The 18,945-nt window shown below is 47.4% G+C and overlaps 1 protein-coding gene across 1 annotated transcript in view; it reads right to left on the bottom strand.

Moving 5' to 3' along the window:
* Positions 1-18,945, bottom strand: part of LOC125440644 (sodium channel protein type 4 subunit alpha-like) — a 52,550-nt gene continuing 33,605 nt past the window's right edge. Inside the window, exons 18-27 of the mRNA XM_048510501.1 lie at positions 18,320-18,443; positions 15,175-15,329; positions 13,440-13,613; positions 11,653-11,775; positions 10,060-10,338; positions 9,184-9,237; positions 7,335-7,476; positions 5,287-5,387; positions 2,707-2,977; positions 1-1,429 (exon numbers count right to left, since the gene is read on the bottom strand). Of these exons, the coding sequence (XP_048366458.1) occupies positions 210-1,429; positions 2,707-2,977; positions 5,287-5,387; positions 7,335-7,476; positions 9,184-9,237; positions 10,060-10,338; positions 11,653-11,775; positions 13,440-13,613; positions 15,175-15,329; positions 18,320-18,443 (2,643 nt within the window). The 3' untranslated portion in view covers positions 1-209. The remainder of the gene's footprint in view (positions 1,430-2,706; positions 2,978-5,286; positions 5,388-7,334; positions 7,477-9,183; positions 9,238-10,059; positions 10,339-11,652; positions 11,776-13,439; positions 13,614-15,174; positions 15,330-18,319; positions 18,444-18,945) is intronic.

The raw sequence follows: 18,945 nt of genomic DNA on the forward strand, positions 1-18,945 counted from the left end.
TGGTTATGATGAACCGTCACAGATCCGTCCTATGCATGCATCCAAATAAATGAACAATGGCAAGCCCCAGATCAATCCAAAACAAAACCAGATGTCCATAATTGAAAGAGCAGAGCCCCACAGATTCTTGCATGGATTTTAGAGACGACTGCTCGGTGTCTTTGCCACCCGGTATCTTTGTATTTACTTAAGCTATTTTAGACAAATATTTACATGCCGGACTCCCTGCCTTCGTGTGGAAGCAACTGACGGTCCGTATTTGGCGATTCTGCTGTTTCCTTCTCAGGGGCGTCCTCAATGGCACCAGTAACACTGCTGTAGGACGGTGGGAAAGATTGTAAAGAGGGTGTCCGGGATTTGTCTGGATTGCTGATATAGTTTCCATTCATCGTCAGTGCAAGGCCTCCTTTCTCTGGAGCGTCTTCTTCAAGGATCTCACCATCAAAAGATTCATGGCGGTGCAGGAAACAGCCCTGCTTCATGGAACGTTGGAGCAAATGGACCCGGAAGGCCTTCTGTATGATTGCGGCAGACGCCTCTTCGTGTTTCTGCCGGAGCGTGGTGCTGATGGGCTCGTAAGAAGCCTTGGAAGGGTTGGCAGCCATGAATTTTTCCTCCATCTGCACCTTCAGAGCATCCATCCCCTCAGAGTCTCCAAGCACCCTTTTGGTGAAGGCAAACAGGATGTCCAAGCAGTGAATCTTCTCACCGCTCATCAAGGGAAGGTCCATCACCGTCAGCTCCAGTTTGTTGGGCTTGGGGATGCGCAAAGGCTCCGCCAGTGTATTTGCAAAGTCTGACAGTTTAGAGTAGGTGATGAACTGGGTGGCTTTAGGATCAAACTTCTCCCACACTTCGTAGAACATCTCAAAGTCGTCGTCCCCTAAAGGTTCGGTGCTCTCCTCTGTGGCAACGTTGAAGTTCTCTAGAATCACAGCTATGTACATGTTCACAACTATGAGGAAGGAGATGATGATGTACGTAACAAAGAAGATGATGCCCATGGCTGGGCTCCCACAGTCTCCCCTGGAGAACGTCGAGGAGTGAACGTTGCGGTTGGGATCACAGTACGGCGGGCCCGTGTTTAACATGGGGCTGAGCAGCCCGTCCCAGCCGGCGGAAGTAGTGATTTGGAAAAGGCAGAGCATGCTGTTACCAAAGGTCTCAAAATTGAACATGTCATCGATCCCAGCCTCCCTTCTAACGTAGGCAAAGTTGGCCATGCCAAAAACAGCATAGATGAACATGACCAAGAAGAGCAGGAGGCCGATATTGAACAGGGCCGGAAGTGACATCATCAAGGCAAAAAGGAGGGTCCGGATTCCTCTGGCCGACCGAATGAGTCTGAGTATTCGTCCTATCCGAACCAAGCGGATTACCCGGAACAGCGTGGGTGAGAAAGAGCCCACGAGGTTGGAAATCACGCTGCCTAAAAGGGAGAAACCAGTCGTGAGCACCTTGAACCTGACTCCTGGGGCTGTGTTCCCCAGCCTCGGGCTTGCTGGTCAAGTAAGAATGCATAGGTATTAAGAAACTTATCATCACATGGGCCTTGGGTGGAACTTGCTGTCCCTTAGGGTAAGTGTGGGTGCAGAGGCATCGACCCCAAACACCATCCTATGAGACAGCTCCACTGATTTCAGTGGGAGGGATTAAAATAAGTACCTCACTCACTGAGATTCAAAATCAGAGTTGGCATCAGCATACTGCAAGGCTGCCATCTGCCAGGGCTCAGAGCGTCTTCTAGGGCCCGCTGCTGTTGACCTCTCAAATGATTTGTTAGCATTCCACCAATACTCCTAGCTCAGGGGTCTGCAACCTGTGGTTTCTTCAGATAGCCATGTATTGTTATTCATCAGTTTCGCCAGCATGGCCAATTGGCCATGCTGGCAGGGGCTGATGGGAATTGTAGTACATGAACATAAGCATAAGCATTTTATTGTCATTGTGCACGCACAACGAAATTTACAGCAACATTCCTCGATGCACACCATTTCAGACTCATACCCCATCCTCACTTTCCCCTTCCTCCACCCATCCCTACACAGCCCCAAACACATCAACACGAAGCCGCGGAGTTTAGCATAGCCACAGCTCTAGAGCAGAAGCTGTCTCTAAGCCTCTTTGTCCTAGTTTTGATAGACCTGTATCGTCTGCCGGATGGTAACAGTTCAAAAAGAGAGTGTGCTGGATGAGACGGGTCTCTCAGAATATTTTGGGCTTTCTTTAGGCTTTGGGAATTATAGAGTTCTTCCAAGGAGGGGAGAGGGCAGCCGATAATCCTCTGTGCAGTAGTGATCACCCTTTGGAGCGCCTTCCTATCTGCCACTGTGCAACTGGAGAACCATACACAAATGCCGTAGGTTAACATCTGGAGAGCCACAGGTGCAGACCCCTCTCCTAGCTACACTCACTGCTCAGGGCCACTGAAGAAAGAGCTGCAGCCAGCAGTGAGGATAAACAACGGGAGAGCTCCACAAGTGGAAGAAGGAATGACATGTAGGAATGGGGTAGGCATGTGGGTGGGTGAGAGGGAAAGAGAGCAGGTTTGGGAGCTTGGCGGTGAGTAGAAGGGAGGCGTGGAATTCTGTGTCCGATGCCCTCAAAACCTGAAACCGGACCCATTTAAAATGCTTCATTTTGGCTGGCTGGTGGCAAACTGGACATGGGAAATGGGCAAGAACCACTTTGATCCCATGTACTTACCAACAAGAGACATGACGACAACCACCAGGTCGAAAATATTCCATCCGTTTGTGAAGAAGTAGTATCTCAGAGCGATGATCTTCATGACACACTCCACCGTGAAGACGGTGATGAAGAGGATGTTGATTTGCTTGAGGACGTACGTCTTCTGTTCGGATTGGTCGTCCGTCTCCACCATCATAGTGACCATGTTAAGGCAGATGAGGAGCATGATGCCAACGTCGAAGGCTTGTCGAGTTACAATGTCAAAAATGAATCCTTGGTACTTGTTCTGGGGGGCGAGGAGAAAGCTTGTTCAGTATCTGATGTAGAGTCGCTTACAACTTATCCCAGCATGGCATTGACCAAGATCTCCGTAACTTTGGTTGCCACTCCCTGGGGGACACCCTTGGGATTCCCTGGAAACTTTTTATTTTTTCGAAAGTGGGAACACCACAGGGGACATTTGCCTGTCTCAACCTCTCTTGGAGCAGGTCCAGTAAAAATGTATAGGTATTAAGAGAAGAAGAGAAGAGTTTTGGATTTATACCCCCCTTTCTCTCCTGCAGGAGACTCAAAGGGGCTGACAATCTCCTTGCCCTTCCCCCCCTCACAACAAACACCCTGTGAGGTGGGCGGGGCTGAGAGAGCTCCGAGAAGCTGTGACTAGCCCAAGGTCACCCAGCTGGCGTGTGTGGGAGTGCCCAGGCTAATCTGAATTCCCCAGAGAAGCCTCCACAGCTCAGGCGGCAGAGCTGGGAATCAAACCCAGTTCCTCCAGATTAGATACACGAGCTCTTAACCTCCTACGCCACTGCTTAAGGATGTTTTTTACCACATGGTTCTGTTCTGAAAGTTCTTGGGCCTCCATGTGGGATGTTAACCGCTTGCACCCAAAAAAAACTTGTCAAAAGTACATGACAAATTCATAGAGATAATAAGTTATATTTTCTGCCCCCTGCTTCCTCCAAGAAACTCTGGTTGGTGCAGGGGGTTCTCAGTTTGTCCTCAAATGACCACTGGCAGTCGGTTAGGCTAAGAAAAAGCAGCTGGACGTTAACCATCAATGTGGACTGAGGATCTGAACCCAAGCTTTTCCAAGATCCTTGTCTGGCATGCTAAGCCATATGTCACGCTGTCTTTCTTCAGATTATTGACTGGAACCATACCGAACAGAGGGGCAGCCCCAGAGGTGGGATCCAGCAGGTTCTCACCAGTTCCCGAGAGTGGGTTACTAATTATTTGTGTGTGCCGAGAGGGGGTTACTAACTGGGTCCTCTTTCCCATCTCCACGCCCTCGCCTCCCCGAGAGGCATTCTGCCTTTGAACGGGAAGGTTCCAATTGCGACTAATAGTGTAACTCCCTGAACTGGGTTAATCCCTTCCAGGTACCACAATTCATTGATTCTCAGCCTTTCGTACCTTTTATCTCACCAGTCTCTATCAAAGAACCTGGGTGTTTCACCATTGCTGTGTTCAGATTTGTGAGTTGGGGCATTTTCTATAATGTGATGATGATTTAGAAATGACCTGGTGCAAAAAAATTTTGGGGGTTGTGGTGGGGTGGCTGCCCATGGGGGGGCATCCAACTCAGGTTTTGCCCAGGACTCAGGTTTGCCTAGGTACACCTCAGCCCCCTTTGCTGAGGGAGGGCTGGCGAGGGAACCTGTTACTAAAATATTTGGATCCCACCACTGGGCAGCCCCATCCGCAGCCCAAGATGCTGGGTTGAAGGTGCCGCTGCTGTGCCACCCGGCCACCTCCAGAGGGCTTTTGGGCGGTGCAGGGAGGTAGAAAAAACAACAAACCTCATTGGTTGGCTGAAAGTCCTCCACAGAACTGAATGGACTTACACCACCCTTTTGGTAGTGTAAGTCCACACTGGCGTAAGCCCAGGGCTGCAGCATCTGCTGTGTGAAAGCTCTGGTCAGAGCCAAGTATAGTTGACTTCACCCACAGGAATGCCCTGGCCTGCCCCATACCCTGCACTGGCATCCAATTGGATGCCAACACAGCATGAAACAGCTAGCCTCCCTTAGAACCATAGAGTTGGAAGAGACCCCAAAGGCCATTAAGTCCAACCCCCTGCAATGAAGGAAGACACAATCAAAGCACTCCTGGCCATCCAGCCTCTCTTTGAAAACCTCCAAGGAAGGAGACTCTATCACACTCTGAGGTAGTGCATTCCACTGTCGAACAGCCCTTACTGTCAGGAAGCTTCTCCTAATATTTAGGAGAGCCGCTTTCCAGATGATCTACCTCACTGGCACATTCATTCATTCATTCATTCATTCATTCATTCATTCATTCATTCATTCATTCATTCATTCATTCATTCATTCATTCATTCATTCATTCATTCATTCATTCATTCATTCATTCATTCATTCATTCATTCATTCATTCATTCATTCATTCCCTGTGTACTTATTTCCTGCTCATCACCAAAGTCCCTGGGCAGGGTACAATCATAAAAACACCATAAAAACGTCATAAACCCATCATAAAATCTCCTTTAAAAGCCATTTGCCCTGCTTCAATGCCCATTGATTTTTTCCAATGCTGTTCCCCCCATATCATAAACCTAGACTAGAGTCTCACCAGGGGTCTCGGGATGGGCTTTTGGGGTTTCTTGGATCCCAGTTTTTTCATGGCGTTATAATATTTTTTCTGCTCCTCGGTCATAAAAATGTCTTCTCCACCTAAGTGCAAGGAGCAAATGGAACAGATATTATTGGAGGAAACGTAAATATTATTAAAACCCAAGAATCCTAAACTCTGGGTTTTTATTCCACAGCCGATCTTTTAGGTAAGTGTTATTATAGCCAAACAAGAGCTGAACAACTGAAATACCTTTATGGCCATAGAAGTTCACAATTTAAAAAGGCAGACATACCAAGTGGGAAAGAAGTTGGAAGTAGAATCATGGAGTTGGAACGGGCTATACCACGGGCTATACCACTATACCACGCTGACAATGACTCCAGCTAGATAGCCTGGATGCTACATCACTCATGGTTTACTAGAGCAATTGATATAGAAAAAAGGGGAACCAACTTGACAATGTCAATAATTCTATAAGGGTCCGACTAACTCCAATGCTTTATAATCAAAATAAGATGAATAGTTAAAAATCAGGGTTCAGGATTCCAGCATACGTATTCCAGCATACGCATCAGATTCCAGCATACGTATTGTGTGTAAAACACCCAGTACTCTGCAGCATAGACTGTGCATAAAACACCCATGGAACTCCCAGTATCCACAGCGCCCAGCCCAGAAGCTGCCGCTTTTCGCTAGGTCCGTTGGCACAAAAAGCTGTGCCAGTGCAGCCGGGGGCAGGTCAGGCATGGGGGCATGCCACCAGCCTCTGTTGCCAGCCTCAGCGATACGCCACATTTTTGTGTTGTATTTCTATCATCTTGGAGAGGTTTTTTTTTCTTTGGGGGGCTTCTGGAACTGCAGGAAAGCCCCTCTCGAGAGGACAGGGCAGTGCTGGACTGGCGCCGCTCGCCCAGCGCACTCTGGATTGGGCTGTTAGGCTCCCTCTAACAACAAAGACCCTTTCTTGGCATAACAACATTATATTCACAGATCCACTTAACCAAGTAGAGGGAAACTAAAATAAATGTACAGGTAGAGAAGGCTGATGTTCAGGATTTGCTCCTAAAGCACTGTTTTATATACAAATCCAACAATTTGGTGACTGCATCGTTTGCATCACTATTTTATTTTATTTATTTCATTTCATTTTCATTTCATTTTCACCTTTAATGGCATATAAATTATTTCCACTTAAAAGAGAAAACTTTTAAAACATTTAAATACGGGTGTTTAAAATGCTTTCCAAGAATTTAGCCACTGCCAAGGTGATTGATGGATTACAGTCACTTAGCAGAAAGCGAGTGGCCTGGAACTTGGAGTGCTCAAGTCTTGGAAGCAGCAGAGGGTGAATTAAAATCATGCGCAGGTTACTGTGAAGACAGCATTATTTAATTTATTTATTTATTGGGTTTATAAACCGCCCTCCCCCGAAGGGCTATCCAACAGAAAGGTAATCTTTTGCAAGTCAGATGCATACTCTTTTTTGAGTAGCAGAGGTGACAAGTATTTGACTCTGGGTACTGTGTAAAGTGGACAATAAAGTAAAATATGGTCTATCGAGTCAACACAATGCCCGTTGCATATGCATAGCCTTTGGCGGTAAGGGGTTTTAGTGAATCTTCCTGTTGATACGGCTGATGGAAGGGCATTGCAACGGGCCAACATCATTGCTCTACGGAGCCTGGGCACGGTTATCTGGTGCAGGTATTGAGCCCCCTCATTACCGATGTAGGTGATACCTAGAGCTAAAGGAGAACAAGTCCTGGAAGCCTTTTCGAGGCTCCCTCGAAGTAGCAATGTACGGAGCAACCACTGCAGCAGACCTGTGGCTCTCTCACAACCCGTATGTAAAAGAGAAGGTCGACACAACATGACAATTTCCAGGTAATTCCAGAGCGTGCCTATTCGTTCACCAAAGGGCCCTGGTCCAATAGAAGGCCTCCTTTGCTTTGCCAAACTTTCTTTTATTTATTGGATTGAAATCCCACTCCCCATCCCTGAAGGGCTTTCTCGTTGAAGAAGAAAACGGGAGACGTTCCAGGTACTTATCTTTTTCTTTTGTTGGTTAAAATTGTCAATGATGACCCCAACGAAAAGGTTCATCGTGAAGAAGGAGCCGAAGATGATAAAAATCACAAAATAGAGGTACATGTACAAGCTGTTTTCGAAAGCAGGCTGCCGTTCGTCCTGCGGGAAGGAAAGGCAAATTGAAAGATGAGCGGGCAACGAAAGGTAAAAAGACAGGTGGGCAAATGAGGCCACGTAGGCAGGCAAAGAGTGCCTACCACAGTGCCCTCACGGGGCTCATGGACAGGCTCACATTTTGTCCCCGGGTTGCTGTATTATGCAGCAAGTGCTATATTTCCCTGGAGGTATCTTAGACTCCCTTGAAGCATTTGCTGAGGGAAAGAGCAATATACCAAGACGCTACTGTGGCTGACCTCTGGCACTCTTGTAATGATCTTTCCAGACAATGATATACTCCAGTTCTCTTGCCACAAGCTTGTAGCATTATATTTATGAGTCCCATGGAATCTCTCCCCCAGGAGCAAACTTCCTTAGCATTCTCAGAACAGCACCGGGCACCATTAAACCACATTCTGGACGATGGTTGCCAGCTCAGACTGGGAAATACCTAGAGATGTGGGGGTAACACCTGGGGAAAGGGGGGGTCCCCAGTAGCATGTAATGCCATCGAGTCCACCCTCCAAAGCAGCCATTTTCTCCAGGGGAATTGATCCAGGGGCTCTCTAGGCTAAGGTGACCAGATTTTCACCTTTTTAAAGCGGGACGCACCCACGCCTGCAGGAGCGCACTGCCTTTTGGGGCGATCCCCTGTTTCCCGCCCTGTGACAGGGCGGGAAAGGGGGAGCGCCCCAGAAGGCAGTGCGGCAGCCTTCCAAAAACTGGGATATTTTAAAAAACCCACAGGATGCGGGACAAATTGCTTAAAAGCGGGACTGTCCCACCAAAAGCGGGACGTCTGGTCACACTACTCTAGGACCCACTTGAAGGTTGGTAACTCTATTCTCAGCAATGTATCAGTTGCCGGATTGCGCCACTTCCAATTGCTGATGAGGAATTGAATTTGTGGTGACGAATTCATACAATGATAACTTACTCCTCTACTTGATAACAGCAGCGAGAATTCAGATTGCAAAATATTGGGAAACAAAAGAGGTACCGACACTGACAAACTGGGAAAACAAGTTACAAGAACTGATGGATAAAATGACCTGGAGATTGAGAGAAGCACCGGAGAAGTTTGAAGAAACATGGCAACTTCATTTTCAATATCTTAATCAGTAAACTGCAACATGTTTAGTTGAAGTTATATATGTTAGATTTAAGAAGTGGTATTATAACAAATCTGTATATTCAGAGGATAATGTTTATATATTTTTTTCATCCTTTTCCTTCTATTTTCCTGCTTGTAGTTTCTTTTGTTAGGAAGACAATTCATATTATAAACTGTACTTTAGAATTCCATCATCATAGAGACCAGTGGAAGAATGTGATCGATGGATAGATAGTATCTACACATTCTTAACCTTTTAAATGTTAACATTTTTGGGGGGGGGGGTTGTTTTTCTTTTTTGTGTATTTATCATCTTCTTTTCTTTTTTCCTTTTCCTTTTATATTTAGTGCAGATTAAATCGGGAACCCTCCATTTTCTCCTGTCATGTGTACTTGTGTGTGTGTGGGGGGGGGGGGTCATTTTGACTGATGTTATATGTCTTTAAAGTCTTAATAATAAAAAAGTTCAATAAAAAACCCCAAGGGGTCACCACAAATCAGGTGCAGCTGGTCGGAACTTTCTATAACACTACAGGTAAAAGTTTTTATTATAATGATCCCAAATGGAAGCCAGAGCATCTGTATCATGCACGTACCCCGGTGGCATCAACCGCTGCATACATTATATCCATCCAACCCTTGAACGTTGCCTAGAAAATACAGATCAAGATAAGCATGATGAGTGCATCAACTCTAGAGGCAGGCTGTTTGAATTTACAGGGGTTTTTTTTGCATAAATAAACCAAGCAGCCTCCAGGACAGGACGGCCGAGCCAGTCCTGGCCAGGTCAGGCTAGGCCAGGGGAAGCCAGCTGCAGGCGAGCTGAAGCCTCCTCCTCCTCCTCCACCAGAGCCAGGAAGGCTGTGGTGGGCCAGGAGAGCCCAGAGGGGGCCGCTACAGCCGGTGGTGGAGGGGGGAACATGGGCAGTGGTGGGATCCAAAAATTTTAGTAACAGGTTCCCATGGTGGTGGGATTCAAACTGTGGCGTAGCGCCAATGGGGCTGGGCGAGGCACGACGGGGGTGCGGCTGGGCATTCCGGGGGCGGGGCTGTGGCAAGGACGCAGTCGCTGCGCTGGTCTTTGGGCAGGAAACTAATGCACGCAGGCGCAGGCTGCCACGCACGCCGGTGCACCTCCTGCTAGACTGCTTCAAGTTCTGCGTGCTACTGCTGAGAGGAGGGGCGTAACTAAGGCAAAAATCCCTTGGCAAAATCACCAATTAGTAACTCCCTCTCGGCACACACAAATAATTAGTAACTTACTCTTGGGAACCTGTGAGAACCTGCTGGATCCCACCTCTGAACATGGGTGGGGGTGCCTCTCCACCAGAGAGGTGTTTGGGGCGATTTCCCACCCCTACGTGATTAAATGGGCACCGCCCAGCGATATTCACCCCCATATGTTGCCATCTCTGCAAGATGGCAGCTAGAGTAAAGAGATCAGAGAACTGTAGATGGACTGCATGACTTACCACTTGAAGGAGCGCCAAATAACCAGAGGCGACATTATCAAAGTTCACTTTCACAGTTGTCCAGTATATTCTTTGAGTGTGATTGAATTTTTCACAATCGCTCCTGTTTTTCACCAGGGGGGTTAAATCAGAACCCTCTTCCGTAAAATTGACGCATTTTCCAAACTTCCCCGAAAACAGATTGACTCCCACGATGCTGAAGATCAGCCAAAAAATGAGGCAGACCAAGAGAACGTTCATGATGGAAGGGATTGCTCCGACCAGTGCATTGACCACCACCTTGAAGGAGTCAACAAGTGAATGAAGGGGAAAGTCAAGGAAAAAATATGAAAGATGGGCAGGGGAGGGGGGAGATAGAAAGGAAGTTATGGAGACAAGCAAACAGTTAAAGAACCTGGCTGTTGTGTGTTTTCTGAGTGGTGTGGCCATGGTCTGGTACTTTTTGCTCCTAATGTTTCGCCCACATCTATGGCTGGCATCTTCAGAGGCACGTCACAGACAGACTCATGTCTCAACGTGACATCCCTCTGAAGATGCCAGCCACAGATGCAGGTGAAATGTGAAGAGCAAAAACTACCAGTCCATGAATTCACAGCTCAGAAAAACACCAACAGCCAGTTGATTCTGGCCATGAAATTCTTCAACAATTCAATAAAAGAATCTGCACATTCTTGAGCCTCTGAATTCCGACCAACCAATTGAAATATCAACATATTGGCAAACTACAAAATAACATACAGGCTTTCAGTAAAATAAAATATAGGCCAATTTAAATAATTAAATATTGTACCTCGTTATTTTGTATTGTTATTTGATAGTGTCTGATTGCATAACAAGTGCTATTATTGTAAAAACAAAAGAAGAAGAAGAAGAGTTTGGATTTATATCCTCCCTTTCTCTCCTGCAGGAGACTCAAAGGGGCTTACAATCTCCTTGCCCTTCCCCCCCTCACAACAAACACCCTGTGAGGCAGGTGGGGCTGAGAGAGCTCTGAGAAGCTGTGACCAGCCCAAGGTCACCCAGCTGGCGTGTGTGGGAGTGCCCAGGCTAATCTGAATTCCCCAGATAAGCCTCCACAGCTCAGGCGGCAGAGCGGGGAATCAAACCCGGTTCCTCCAGATTAGATACACGAGCTCCTAATCTCCTACGCCACTGCTGCTCCTTATTACTTATGGACTTTTGGGTGGCAAAAGTCCATAAGTAATATTTTTCTTGTTCTCTGTTACCACAACAAGGCACACCCCAAACAGCCTCAAAATAAAAGATGTGATGGGAATCTGATAATATTGTGTACCTGGATATTATGACTTTACTTTTGGATTGCCCGTCTAAGGAATTGAATCTTGAGGTTATTTTTATGTAACTGTATATTTTATTGTATGCACCTGTGCATCAGCAGAAGGTACACCAGATCTGTATATAGGTATTTTATGGACAAAATGATGTAGAAACTTTTAAGGACTGGTCTTTGACCACAATAATAAAATTGACATGTTCACAATGAAGGAGTCTCTCAGTTCAGCAGCGTATACACCAACCACCATGTCCTATTCGTAGGATTTAATTCCTAGCGGTCACTCCCATTAATCTTACCCTCATCCCTTCAAATCGCGACAGCGCTCTTAACGGCCTCAGGGCTCGTAAGGTCCGGAGGGACTTCATGTGACCCATGTCTGATTTGCCAACCAGACTGGCTATGAGAGTTACTAAGGAGACCTGAAAAAAGAGGACCGTGGAGAGAAATGCAGCGTAAGGCACAGAGTTACAGTTGCATGGCGTGATGATTGCATGAAACATCTTATGGCCCAATCTAGCTCCCAAGGGTGACTGGGGTCGGTGCTGCCACACCACCTCTGGAAGGCTTCCAGGCCACATGGGAAGGCAGCTAGAAAGAGAATAAGCCCCATCCCACGGAAGCTCCACAGGGTTTAATTGGGTGGCATAACTCAAAGCACCACACCACAGTGCTTGTGGCCCGCCTAAACCCTGGGTGGAAGTGAACTAAAGTCAGTCCCACCCCTGAGAACGTTCTGGCCTGCTCCCCCTGCTGGTGTCCGAGTGGGTGCTGGAGCTGTTCGGTCGGGGGGGGGGAGCGAATCTGCTCTTGGGAGCGGTGGGTCAGCCGTGCCAGCAAATTCACCCTCTCCAGGGCACTTACCCCAGCAGAGGGGCAATTCCGCTGGCATTTGGCCCCGGAGTGCTGGAACATGATGCTGTGGCAGTATTCCTGTGCTGCTGCTACCAGGGTAGTGGGGGATTTCTGGGGACATGCCTCCTGGCCGTTCGCCACTGTATACCAGTGCAAACATTTCAGACTTACTCCACCGGGAAACAGTAGCTTAAGTCTGAAAAGCCCCACAGGGGTTGCTGGGTGGCAGGGAGGCCTATTCTGTCTGGAGGTCTCCCCATGCCACCAGAAATAAGCAACAGAAGCAGAAGCAGAGGCAGAAGAAGCAGAGGCAGAAGAAGCAGATGCAGATGCAGAAGCAGAAGCAGAAGAAGAAGAAGAAGAAGAAGAAGAAGAAGAAGAAGAAGAAGAAGAAGAAGAAGAAGAAGAGGAGGAGGAGGAGGAGGAGGAGGAGGAGGAGGAGGAGGAGGAGGAGGAGTTTGGATTTATACCCTGCCTTTCTCTCCTGTAAGGAGACTCAAGGTGGCTTACAAGCTCCTTTCCTTTCCTCTCCCCACAATAGACACCTTGTGAGGCAGGTGGAGCTGAGAGAGTTTGAGAGAACTGGGACTAGCCCAAGGTTGTGCAGCTGAAATGTAGCAGTGCGGAAACACATCTGGTTCACCAGATAAGCCTCTGCCACTCAGGTGGAGGAGTGGGGAATCAGAACAGAGGTGGATTGCCATGGTCTCTCTCTGTGAAGAGACCCTCCCATCCAAGTACTAACCAAGGCTGACCCTGCGTAGTGTCCGAGATCTGGCAAGATCAGGCCAGCCATCCAGGTCAGAACTTTTTTAATGGACAATCTCTTCTGGCAAGGAGACTGTGTGAAGGTCAGCGAGGCCCACATCACTTGTGAACCAAGACGGGCGGGTAGGTGGGCAGCCGCTGCTGCATGCATCGCCAAGATAGCAGTCGCAGGGGCAAGATTGCCTTGGCAACTCCCCTGTTTCCCGCCCTGTCACAGGGTGGGAAACGGGAGCACCCCAGAAGGCGGTGCGCTCCTGCGGCCGCGCGCGGGGGAGGCTGCCGCACTGCCTTGCGCTCCAGAAGGCAGTGCGGCAGCCTTCCAAAAATCGGGACACTTGAAAAAACCCGCGGGACAATTGTTTTAAGGCGGGACTGTCCCACCAAAAGCAGGACGTCTGGTCAGCCTACTCTTGGTAGCTAATAGGTCATCCAGACAACCAAACTGTACAGGTGCCATACTTACATCCACAATTAGGAAATCGAGCCAGCACCATGCGTTGGTGAAATATTTGTAGAATCCGTAAGCCACCCATTTCAACAGCATCTCGAGGATGAAGATGTAAGTGAATATCTTGTCAGCATAGTCTAGCATAGTTTTAACCTTCCCTCTCTCGCTCAAGTGTATGTCTTCAAATGCCTGCAATGAGGAAGTTAAGTCTGCTGAGCTCTGCTGATATTCATCCATGCAGAACTTTTTGTCTGCGGTGTACTTCAAAATCATTTCTTAGAGTTCTGTCTGTACTATTTTGCAATCAAACCACACAAAAGCATTAGCATAATTGGGCACATCCAATGTGTTGTCATGAAAATTTGGGATGTTTACAGGAGATGGGGAGGTGCTATTTTTTTACCAAAAAAACCTTTTTTACATTTTTTTCCACCAATCATTATTATTTCCCCTCTCTCCTGAAGAAGAGTGGTCTCCCACTCAAACTCCGAGCAAGGCCAACCCTGCTTAGCTTCTGAGTTTTGATGAGATCAGGGTAGCCTGGGCCATCCAGGTTAAGCCAAGAGATGCTCAGAGGTAATTTGCCATTGCCTGCCTCTGCTTAACAACCTTGGAGATCTCCCAACCAAGTACTAGTCCAGGCCGGCTTTGCTTAACTTCCAATGCCTATAAAATCAGCTAGCCTGGGCCATCCAAGTCAGAGAACCAATATAATTGATGTGGCTGAAAGTGCCATTTTAAATCATAATCATAACAGTGGGGTTGCTGAAAAAGAACATGAGAAGGTCACTAAATACCACGATTTGAAAATCAAGATGCAATGAATATGGGGCAAACCCGCCAAGGTCGTCCCAGTGGTAATCGGCACCCTGGGCGCCATTCTGAAAACACTGGGACGGCACTTGAAACACCTTCAGAACAAAATCAACATCTATCAGATTCAAAAGGTGGCCCTGCTGGGATCTGCATGACTACTACGCTAAGTTGACCAGATGGTCTTCTGGGGCTTGCCATGTCCCACCCTGTCACAGGGCGGCAAATGGCAAGCCCCAGAAGGCCGTGCGCTCCTGTGGCCACAAGCGCAGGAGGCTGCCGCACTGCCTTGCACCCCAGAAGGCAGTGCGGCAGCCTCCCAAAAATCGGGACAATTTGAAGAACCCGCGGGACGCGGGACAAATTGTTTAAAGGCGGGGCTGTCCCGCCAAAAGCGGGACGTCTGGTCAGCCTATACTACGCCAATACTTTACAACATTCAAGGCTTCTGGGGGGGGGGCTCAAATTGTAATGAAAGGCCAACAACCAGCTAAAGAACTGGCAGCTGTTGATAGTAAAAAAAATTAAACAATAATATTAATAGTTCCCCACTGCATCATGGTGACCTTGGACCCAGACTTCTCTAACCTACCTAGGCTAACCTACCTCACACAATTGTTTTGAAGATAAAACGGCAGCTGACAGAACAATTTTGTAAGCTACTTTGGGTCCCCACAAGGGGAGGAAAGCAGTGTATAAACATTTAAGTAAATAAATCCAGCCTCCCGTTTCCCCTTTGAAAGATCAGTGAAACACTAGATCAGATATTTCGTCCTGAAGAAACGTGCACATAGACTCCGGCTTCTTCTCCTGCTCCTTGTATTATTATATGACAGCAGTTTTAGAAGCCTGTTCTTTCTTCCCTCCTCGTCTCTGTAGTGAATGCTATTTAAGCCCCAGGATTTCAGCCTTGATATCGGATGTACGTAAAACCCACCAAAGCTCCGCTGCTGAGCAGAATCATGAACACAATGAAGCTTTCGAACCAGTTGTGTTCGACAATTTGGTAGCACGTCTTTCTTAAATTCCACCACACTTTGCCTGGAAACTTCGTGGTATTCACCGAACACCAAGGAAAACGCTGAGTGATTCCTGAAAGGGATATGCAATCAATCGTCATCATCTAAAAAGGGAAGCTGTGTTAAGTTTGCTGCAGGGAAAAAAATAAAGGGGAGTATAGTGACAACTTAAAAACTAACATTTTCTCTTCTGGATAAGTACACAGTAAAAGAATTAAGTTACGCTGATAAAAGCTGTAATGCATTGTGTTTAAACTATAGATGCTGCACTTTACCAGGATTTAAAACTCTGGCACACTTATCTGTTTGGAAGAATACATTGACAAAAACTTGTGAAACAGATGGGATATATTTTGGAAACGTCGGTCTGCAGCCGATTGTCAGAGTTTGTGTTTGCTAGTAACATGTCAGGGGGATATTATCTAGGTGATTGAGATGCATTCCCAATTCATTGTAACTGCTTAAGACAACAAATCAGTGCTGCTTTAGAGATATATTTAATCAGTCTGCTATATGTTACCACTGCCATCTGTGCTGTCTTTCCTCGATCTTTACTTTATGGCTTCACATGCTTTGTAGACAACTAGGCTTCCCCTGGTACCTCTGTCCCACGAGAAAAGAATTACATCCGTTATCTCATGGGGCAGGAAGCCACCAATCTTGGGACGCCTCAGCTCCAAAGACTGTTTTTCACAAATGCTTGAAAACAGGAGAGGGGCTTCCAGCGGGGAATAAAAGGGGACTGTGAATGCCAGTTTCATCAGAACTGGCTTTGCCAAGTATGGTGCTTTGATACCTCATCAATAAACGCGACTGATCAATACTTCAGAGTCTGTTTATTGGCTCAAGGTTCTGAGACCTAACATAATACTTCTTAAAGCTCTGAGGTCCTCACAGAGCTGTATTACTCCTTGCCTGAGCAAACTGTCCAGTGAGGGCCCTCACAGGGATGTTCTAAGGCAGCCTTGCCTGAGCCTACTCTCAAGTAAGTCAGCAGCCTCCCTCCCCCTCTTTGCAAAGCCAGGATGCAGCTTTGCAATTGGGGGTGCTTATGGAGAGGGGGATAACTCTCCCTATCTTCACAGACACCCTGCTCCCTCCCCCAAAAAAGTTGGGATGTTTGGGGGATTGCAATTTCAGTGTTTGCCCTGCCATTTCCCGTAAATATGCCCCTGTCCGCATCTCTGGCCATGGGAGGATTATTTTTCTAGAGCCCATTGTATTTTTTTGCACAACAGACCTTATTGCTGGTCCTCCATAATACAGAACTTCAGAGGGTCTCTCAGTTTAGTGTAGTGTGACCAGATGTCCCGCTTTTGGCGAGACAATCCCGCTTTTAAACAATTTGTCCCGTGTCCCGTGGGTTTTTTTTAAATGTCCCGATTTTTGGAAGGCTGCTGCACTGCCTTCTGGGGCGCTCCCCTTTTTCCGCCCTGTGACAGGGTGGGAAACCAGGGAGCGCCCCAGAAGGCAGTGCACTCCTGCGGGCGTGTGCGCGCGCGTCCCGCTTTAAAAAGGTGAAAATCTGGTCACCTTAGTTTAGTGGGACAAACAGCGGGCATTCATTCACCTGCTTCAGCCGCCCTGAGACTGGCAGAGGGGCAGCTGGAAGCAGTTTTTGAGCTGACACCAACTTTCATTACTAATGAAGGGCCTAAAAGCAAAGTGGATCCTGAGGCATTGGCAGCATTGCTGTGATTTGGCTGTGCTTCCTTCTGGCTGCCAGCAGCCGTCTTGGGCCGTGGCCCATCGGGTAATTCCCCTGTCAGTTAAATGGCCAGCCTGCCCCTGATTTTCACTGGCATCTGCTAATTAATCTCATGATGTGAGGTAACACGTGGGCCTGGTGGGCAGTTGCCCCAGGGCCCCCCCTTCAAACATAGGGTCCCCATGCTAATCCACATATGTTGTAACTTGCTGTCAATATATAAATAAATAAACACTGTATTTGCTACGGGAAAATGCATATTTAGCATGTGTTTTAGTAAAGATTATGAACAATGTTAACGTTAATTTTTGTGATAGCAAGTGGACGTTGGCATTTGCCTCTGAAAAGAAGTGTATCTAGGGAAAATGTGAGTTTTCCATCACCACCACCCACCCCTGTATGGGCAGCCACCCTCCCCCAGCACGACCTTGTCTTGAAGTCAGTGTATGGACCCAGGGGCAGAGGTGGGATCCAGCAGGTTCTCACCAGTTCCCAAGAGTGGGTTACTAATTATTTGTGTGTGCCGAGAGGGGGTTACTAATTGGGTCTGCTTTTCCGTTAGAAATTCCATTAGGTCCAAAAATCATAAAGTCCTGTTGTTTCCTATGTGGCTGGTTAGCGAAGGTAGAAAACGGGATAATTCTCCCTGTTGGGCTGTTTTGAAAACATGTTTTAGAAATATGGTAAAGTTCCTTGCTTAAGGAAAGTACTAGAAATCTTTTGATTTCTAGAAACAAAATTAAGTATTTGAAAGTATTAAGTATTTGACAGGCCGCCAATTAGAGGAGAAGTAGTTGTTTCTGTTGGCAGCAGACGATAGGACTTGCTATAATGAGTTTAAATTATGGACAGAAAGATACCAGCTGGAAATTAGGAACTTTTTTTTACAGTAAGAGTTTTTTACAGTAACAAAGAAATTATTAATGCCCTGCCCCCGGAATGCCTGGCCACGCCCCTGTCATGCCCCGCCCAGCCCCATTGGCGCTACGCCACTGTTTGAATCCCACCACCATGGGAACCTGTTACTAAAATTTGTGGATCCCACCACTGCCCAGGGGGGAAGGAGGAGGGGTGTGGGTTGGCAATTTTCCACCTCCACATGGCTAAATGGCCACAGCCCGGGGACATTTGACTCCACATGTCCCCCTGGGCAGGATGTCCCTGCCTCTGGTTTAGTATCACAGTCGCCCCTGCAACCGCATGTGTATGGATGTGTACGTATCTCATGCACTACATAACGTAAAAAACGTTGTGTATGTGGGGGGCCCCAGTGCACTACTTTGCCCGGGAGCCTATAATGCTGTTAAGACGATCCTGGGTTCTGGCGAGCATGAAGTGTCAAAGGGTCTGCTTACTTCCTGGAAAACAATCATCGGGTTCCTTCGAGTTTTCAGTGAATTCGGGATTATGCTTCAGCATTTCCTCAGGATCTGTCAAGTCCACCGTGCTGCCTTCAGACGAGCTGCTACTGTCAGCCTTCTGCGAAACAAAAAGGCAAAAACAAAAAGTTTTCTTTTCAGTCAAAGGCCACCGTGCAGCTGACAGAAGAACCGAATGGCTGGGTCAACTCAGTTTCTCAAGCCCAACTTTCAGGGTTCAGCCACTGAACTCCGGCCCTCCTGATGGTGTAGAATGGCTTCTTTTTTCTTGAGACAGGGTTTTGAGAGAAGGGAGAGAGAAGATCTAACCCACAGGTGTCAAACTCTCTGGCAGGGGATGATGGGAACTGTAGTCCGTAACATCTGGAGGGCCACGAGTTTGACACCCTATGATCTAACGCTGTGGTGGTGAACCTATGGCACTCCAGATGTTCATGGACTACAATTCCCATCAGCCCCGTCAGCATGACCAGTTGGCCAAACAGAAGGTGTCGGACATTGTGCCCAGCTGATCTCTTGAATGCGGATTCAACCATTTTGAATGAAAGAAATTTGTGCATCTTACTGTGACGTGGCTCTGAAGAAGTCAGCCATAGATGTGG

The sequence above is a fragment of the Sphaerodactylus townsendi genome, linkage group LG11 (genome assembly GCF_021028975.2).
Source record: "Sphaerodactylus townsendi isolate TG3544 linkage group LG11, MPM_Stown_v2.3, whole genome shotgun sequence".
NCBI classification, from domain to species: domain Eukaryota; kingdom Metazoa; phylum Chordata; class Lepidosauria; order Squamata; family Sphaerodactylidae; genus Sphaerodactylus; species Sphaerodactylus townsendi.